This window comes from Tiliqua scincoides, chromosome 6 (assembly GCF_035046505.1).
Source record: "Tiliqua scincoides isolate rTilSci1 chromosome 6, rTilSci1.hap2, whole genome shotgun sequence".
In the NCBI taxonomy this organism is placed as follows: Eukaryota; Metazoa; Chordata; class Lepidosauria; order Squamata; family Scincidae; genus Tiliqua; species Tiliqua scincoides.
The window spans coordinates 88,475,452-88,482,897 of record NC_089826.1 but is presented as its reverse complement, the minus strand read 5'-3'; the positions used below and the strand labels follow the sequence as shown (position 1 = coordinate 88,482,897).

Below are 7,446 nucleotides of genomic sequence, written 5' to 3'. Positions count from 1 at the left end.
TGTCCTAACCCGCCCAACACTCAATTTTAGTGGATGTCCCCTGGTTCTGGTGTTCTGTGAGAGTGTGAAGAGCATCTCCCTATCCACCTATCCAGTAGGCCTGTGCGGCTGGCTGGCTGGCAGGGCACTGGCCCCCTTGCCTCGGCTTGGCAATGCCTCCTCCGGTGGGGCAGTGCCCTGGCTGGAGGGGGGCAGAGCGCTCAGTCTCGCAGGCCCTGACAGCACCAGCCTGTGCCGACCCCACAGCAGGCAGGTCCATCGTGTTCAGTGGGGTTCACTCCAGGATCGTCGCCGGAATGCGCTGGGCACAGGCCCTTCCCTTTCAGAGCCGCTGGCACAGCAGAACAGGGGCTGGCAAAACTGAGTGCTTAGCCCCCCCTCTAGCTATGCCACTGCAATGGGCTTCCTCCACTCGGAGGGATGTTCCTGCAGAGCTGCGGCTCAGAAGTCTGGCACAGAGACTGGAGTTTTTGCTTCAGCAAACTTCTCTCCACTAAAAACAAAGTAGTGGCAGAGTGTTGAGGTCTTTGTGCCACCAGAAGAAAAACATTGCCAGTGGCTGCCTCTAAACATACAGGGAGATTTCACACCTCCAAAAGGGAGATGCGGCCTTCCAGCTCCAAATCCAGCCGGAGCAACAGCCACCACCCTGGACCCCATAGCTGGAGTGGGGGAACCACTTTTGCAACTTGAAGGAAAGCTCTCCTACCTCCAGCAGTCCTCACCCATCAAGAAGTTATCCAGCAGTCCTCCAACTAGCTACCTGTGCCCTCAGCGGGCTGGGAAAGCAAAGGCAGAATTCCACAGGGGTCCTCAGATAGCAATAGAAGAGCCCCTAACGGAGTCATCCCACCTAGAACTCCATGGAATTCTATCCAGCAAGACCCTGTGCAAACCCTCGACTTGAGAGCCTTGTGTCGTTCATTCCTTGATTCCCAGCCCAGTTCGGTCCAGTCTGCTCCCCTTGCCTTGCAGCTGGTCTGTGGAACTGCAGTTCACTGGCAGTGCTCCCAGGCACCATCACTCCAGCCTCCACTTGAGAACCACTGTGTCATCTGGCACCCAGGATCAGGAATGCCCTGCCACCCCTTCCATTTACAGCCTTCTCTCTCTTTCTCCCTGAGTCCCAGAGCCCCAGCAAAGAATCTGCAGGGGCTGCTCAGCTCAGCTCACCTGCTGGGCGGCTTCTGCCTCTTCCATCCAAGAAAGGCAGCTTGACCCCTTGCGCTGCTCCCTTCAGGGCTCCATCCTCTTCACAGGATGTGTGCTTCACAGCCCTCCTGCCTCAGAGAGCCCCCTTTGCCCAGGGAGAATTGCCTGCTTGGCACTGTGGCCCCTGCTATGCAAGATTCTCAAGCCTTGCCAAATAAGGAGAGGCCATCTTGGTCTATGGTGCAGCCTCACCTGTTTTGCATGAAGTCGGCTGCACGCTTGGTGTTTGTGACATTCCTCCTCCGTCTGTAGGCGTGTTGTGAAGGAAGCCATTTCTTGTTCTTGTGCTGTTTGTTGGGCACTTGAGATCAGCCTCAGGCCTTCTTTCCCGAACACACTCCCTTGGGCAGTTCAGAAAGGCCTCTGAAAATGGAAGCTCTTGTCTGCCTGCTGTGATCTCCTTTGGATGCTCAGAGTTATCAGTCAGGAGGTCTTTGGGGGGGGGGATGAGCTCCCCTACTGCAAGTTGGCAATGGGCATTCACAGCCTGTTCCTAGGCTGTGAATAAGAACATAAGAAGAGCCCCACTGGATCAGGCCAAAGGCCCAACTAGTCCCATCTCACAGTGGCCCACCAAATGTTTCAGGGAGTACACAAGGCAGCAACACACAACCTGAACCCTGGTGCCCTTCCCTGCATCTGGCATTCTGAGGTAACCTACTTCTAAAATCAGGAGCTTGCACATGCCTATCATGACTTGTAACCCATGATGGACTTTGTCCAATCCCCTCTTAAAGGTATCCTGGCAAGATGCCATCACCACTTCCTGTGGCAAGGAGTTCCACAGACTAATGACATGCTGGGTAGAGACTAATGCCACACTGGGGTACACCCCTAGAGAGCTGCTTCCACCCACAGTCTTTTGCCACAGCCTGAACAGCTGGAACCTTTCCCTTCCTTCCCCATGTTGCTCTCAGTTCTCTCCCCCCTTCCTTCACTGCAGCCCTGAGGGCCTCTTTCCTGCCCCTGGGAACACTTAGGTTCTTGCACTCCCTCCCCCTTCTTTCTAACCACGTTCCCCTGCTCTCCATTGTGCAAGAATACCAGTTATGGATTCCCTCTGTCTAGTCTAGAACACAGAGGGAGTGAGTTATTCAGTCTGAATCCTCCTTTTTGATTTTGTGCATTTGCAGTGGTAGATCTATTCTTGTTGCTCATTAACTTCCGCTTGACTTGCACCCTCTGTTTAAAGTCAGGCCTACCTGTTAAGCAGCATTTTGTTCCTTCCTCCGTGCTTTTTAAGCTCAAGGCTGCAGGTGTGTCAGGTTGCAGCTGAGTGATCACTTCATCCTTTCCCCCATCCCCTCTGATGGCTTTCAGCTCAGAACCTCCCTTCCCAAGCTGTTTCATTTGCGGTCGGAAAGCCATCAAAGACTCTCTGCCTTTTCCTTAGGGAGAAAGAAACACAGGAGGGTAACTTTGAGCTGAAAAATCACCAGAGGTGGAAGAATAAAGCAGACTCTTTGTGCACTCAAATTCTCAGGAAAGAAGCCTTGAGCAACTTGTAATGCGTCATTTGAGCCTGAGTTCCACTGGCAATGACTCCAGTGTCATTTCCCCCAAAGACCCTCTGTCTTGTAAACATGAGGTCGGAAGCACACCTTGGGTTGCAGTCCTAGGCATGTCTATTCAAAGTAAGCCCCATTATGCTCAATAGAGTTTACTCCCAGGAAAGCATGTTACATAGTATTGTGGTCTTCGCTGAGTTAGGGCCTAAGCCAATTTCTTTTAGTGGTTCTAGTATGGCTACCTCCTGTACATGAATAGCTGTTACAGAGGCACACACATCAAACTGGTCCCAGGCTTTGCTGTTTTGTCACTCATTCACTGTTGTCCTCAAGAAGCACCATCCACACCAGCAGTCTCCAGGTCTCTCCAGACACCCACCAAGTGGTTGGCTGTCAGTTGTCATAGAGGATCCGGCACCTTCAGAAACTGCAGTCTCTGCCCCCCCCACCCCACCCCACCCCACAGCCAGCTGGAGAATGTAAGGCCTCAGGGCACAATCCTATCCAATTTTCCACTGGTGATGCAGTTGTGCCAATGGGGTGTGCGCTGCATCCTGTGGGTGGAGAGACAGTCGCTGGGACCTTCTCAAGGTATGGGAACATGTGTTTCCTTACCACTGGGCTTCATTGTGGCCACGCCAGAGCTGGAAAGCACCTTGGATAGGATTGGGCCCTGAATCAGCTGCTGTCCTTGTTTCCTCCTTTATGCACCAAGTTTCAAGCAGCTTCAGCTCTGTTGGGAAGTTCATTCTTCTCTGTGTCAAACCCAAATGTTCTAAGGCACCCCTTCATGGCTCTGGCAACTGGCTCTTTCTGAACCCCAGCTCCTTTCAATCTAAAGATGTGGAAACAAGTCCAATATAACTAAAGAAGTTGAGAACATTAGATTGGATCTGGGAGCTTCCTCTGATGGAGAAAGCTGTTCTGGAATCCAACCCTGTGTATTTGTTGTTTTTTTTTTTTTTTTGCCCTGTACACTATTAATCAAAATAAGGCTACCTTTTTCTCCCAGCCTGACTTTTGTTTCTTTAACAGCAGCTGTCACACTTGCAGATTTAGCAGATGAAGCCATGTTTAGCCTGGAGATCAGCTTTGGAAAAAGTTCCCCTGCTGAATTTGTGTATGTCAAGCTTCTGCTAAAGGTATGAGCTCAGGAGTATCACAGGAACCGGTGACAACTATACTATAGGTTTGGAGCCAGTTTTGCTATTGAAGTGGGCCCCTAACCCTCTAAAATCAAGGGAATATCCCTCCACTCGTGTCTGGATATACTTTATATACATAGTTCTTCTTTGGTAGGAAATGTGTGGCAATTAAAACCAAGTGTTTCAAATGGAATAGACCTTTTGCCAAAGTATATATTTTGCATTTCCTTAGTGCTTCTGTTCCAGTTCAAAGCGCTTCAAAATTCTAGCATTTTAGCCTCACACCTTTCTGTGAGGTAGGTAATGTCCTCATTATGCAGACCAGAAGTTGAAGCAAAGTTCCCAAGTACAAGGGAACTGCGCTGACCAGAGAGTCAAGAATAGATTCCCAGAAGTCTTAATGTCAAATTCCCAGTTCTTTCATATTTTGTTCTTGCCACTCTTGGGCAATATCAGATGCAGGTTCCCACCCCCCACCCCCAATGCTGGTTTTCTAGTCCAGATGATGCTCAGGAAGAGACACTTTCCATGAGGTAAGTTTGTTTCTTTGGTAAGTACTATGCCCCTTATGGTGGGGTTAAACATGGGTTCTGCAAAGTTGTGTCTTTCAGCAAGCAAACCAAATGCAGCCAGGTCCAGTCTGAGCAGGGAGGTAAAATGGAGATGAGGGTCCATGTGTTCATCTTTGGAAAAAGGCACACTATTTCCTGCGGAAGACCTGCTGTTTGGCATTCTTAACTCGCAGCTGTTCCTTCAAATTTATCTGACGTGCTTCTTTACTGGCAATAGGTTCTACTTGCTCAGAAGGGAACCAGCCTCTTTCTCCATCTGAGAGTTTAACTCCTTCAATCCAACCTGCAAAGAGAACAATAAGCTAAGAGTGAACACAGACAGCAATTGACGGAGTAGTGAATTACCACAATCTTCATCGAAACACTTGGTAAGTCAGTCATCTGGGTTAGAGGCAACCATTCTGTTACTGCCATCTGATGTGTAGATGTGTAGCTTTTAATTGAAACTGATGACTGGTGCTTTTTAATTGTCGACATCCTGGGTGTTTTAATTGCTTTTAATATTGTATTTATTAATTTTATTGTTAGCCACCTTGAGTCCCCTTTGGTGTGGGAGAAAGGTGGGATAAATAAATAAATAGTAAGATACTCCTGATTTGACCAGATGATACATTGAGTCCAGAGGGCCCTCTTTATCTGGGCTCAGCATCAGCAGATTTGAATATCAGTAGATGCCAAGCCCACGGTTGGAGGACCTCAGAACACCTCCAGATGTGACAGGAAGTCGCTGGCATAAACTGAAAGTGTCTTCTGGTCTCGTCCAGAGGTTTCTGGAAAGGCAGAAAGGTCACACATGATAACTGGAGAGCCAGGTGTAGCCTCTAGGTAAGTGACTACAGTGCCATGCAGACCTTCTCAATGGATTTTATTATTCATGGAATTCTAGAAGGAAGGCCCATAGCCAGGGAGACAGGCCAGGGACAGACTGCACTTGCTCCCAGTGTGGAAGGGATTGTCACTCCCGAATCGGCCTTTTCAGCCACACTAGACGCTGTGCCAGAACCACCTTTCAGAGCGCAATACCAGAGTCTTTCGAGACTGAAGGTTGCCAACATAAGGGGGGGAGTATCCTGAAACAGATCCCTGCAGAAACTGAGGGCCCACTGTATTCCTTGGGCAGTGGCAGCATCTGCTTACTGGATGATGGTCATGATTGCTCCCTGTTGGTGAATTGAGTCTGGGGGAGAGTCTATAGTGGCAATCCAAGCTGGGTCCACATCAGTTTTTTTTTTTTTTTGGGGGGGGGGAATCGGGTAGCTTGGAAGAGGGTTGCAGAGGAAGCTGACTTGATCAGAAAACAGTCCACAGTAATAATAATAATAACAACAACTTATTTATACCCCGCCCTTCTCCTCAAAGGGACCCAGGGCGGCTTACAACGGTTAAAAACAGAACAGGGTACAGGGTTAAGCACCACTGCCACCATACCCATAGAATTTGGAGCCTCTCACAACTATATTAATGTAAAAAAAACAAAACTTTTCCTGCTTTTCTTCTGTTTTTGTCTGCTGTTCCTTATTTTTAAACACTTCTCCCAGAGGTTTCAGTAATGTCTCAACAACCTAAAATCTTCCTGCAGTGGCCCTTGTCCTTTTTTCCTCACCATGTAAGTCAGGCAGCAAGGTCAGAAAGTGGATTTGCTGTTTTCCCTGCCTGGCTTCCCCAAGAACCTTCTAGGCCTTCAGGTGCCATCACCACAACCTGTGGCAAGGCGTTCCTCAGATTAATTATGCTCCTGGGTATTTTTGTCTGCCCCCTGACTTGGTCAGGTGAGCTGGGGTAACCAGCTGGCCCATGTCAACCCCAGCGCACGTCAGCTGATTAGTCACCCCAGCTCCCCTCATCAGGTCAAGCAGCACAATGATCGCCACATCTCAAAGAATATAATGGAAAAGGTGAAGAACTGGAAATGGTGCAGAAGTGAGTACCTCAAAGTTTTAGTGAGCTGGGGCACCTCCCTTACAAGGAAAGGCTACAATATTTGGAACTCTTCAGTCTAGAAGGCAGTACCTAATGGGAGAATGTAAAACTATGCATGGAATGGATAGAAGGAAGTTCTTTTCCCTCTAGCTCAACAGCTGAACCAGGGCATAATTAATCTGTGGAACTCCTTGCCACAGAATGTGATGATGGCACCTGAAAACCTAGATACCATTAAAAGGGGATTGGACAGATTTATGGAGAAAAAGTCTATCATTGGTTTGAAGTCCTGATGACTATGTGCAACCTCTGGATTTTAGAGGTAGCCTATCTCTGAATGCCAGATGCAAGGGAGTGGCGACAGGATGTTGGTATCTTGTCTTGTGTGCTTCCAGAGGCATCTGGTGGGCCACTGTGAGATGCAGGAAGCTTGGCCTGATCTTAAGTAGAGCCTTGACAGGGACTCAATTGGACATCCTTGCCTCCTGTGTTCTGTAAGGTCATGCTCAGAGATTTTCGCTGTAATGCCCTGGTCCAGTGTTGAAAGCAGCTCCTGTGCTGCAAAGGTGCACCCATTCACTGGGCGAATGGAGGAATTGGCTTCCTGGAACTGCATGGGCAAGAAGGTGCAGGGCAGAACACCTTGGCTATCTGTGGCAGGGTTGTCTGTTCTGTTTCATATGCCTTTTTAAGATTTGTGACCATCTGCTTCCCTCCTCGTTCCACCACAAGGAGACACTGTAGACATCTTCTGCACTGCATCCTGCTGGGGACCAGGTGGAGCAGGGCTTTTCATTCTGTGCCTCCAGTCCCCCAGGTGCTTCTGAGATCTAATTCAAAAGAAACCCCCTTTCCAAGGGCAATCAAATGTCATCGCCATCATGCCGTACCTTCCCACAGCCAAGAGCTTTCCCCCACTGAACCAACTCACCGTCAGTACTTTGCTGCAGTAACATAATGATGTCTGCTTTCTCCAGGGCCAGCTCGTCATTCTCCCGCGCTTTGTAAGGCTTCACACACTGAACTTGAGGTGAATCTGAGAAGGTTTGACAGAACACGTGAGTCGTTAGTTGTTGTACATATTGTGAA

The 7,446-nt window shown here is 49.0% G+C and overlaps 1 protein-coding gene across 1 annotated transcript in view; it reads right to left on the bottom strand.

Moving 5' to 3' along the window:
- Positions 1–4,075: 4,075 nt before the first annotated feature.
- LOC136655535 (rho guanine nucleotide exchange factor 5-like) overlaps positions 4,076–7,446 on the bottom strand; it is a 32,331-nt gene continuing 28,960 nt past the window's right edge. Inside the window, exons 13-14 of the mRNA XM_066632068.1 lie at positions 7,289–7,393; positions 4,076–4,720 (exon numbers count right to left, since the gene is read on the bottom strand). Of these exons, the coding sequence (XP_066488165.1) occupies positions 4,566–4,720; positions 7,289–7,393 (260 nt within the window). The 3' untranslated portion in view covers positions 4,076–4,565. The remainder of the gene's footprint in view (positions 4,721–7,288; positions 7,394–7,446) is intronic.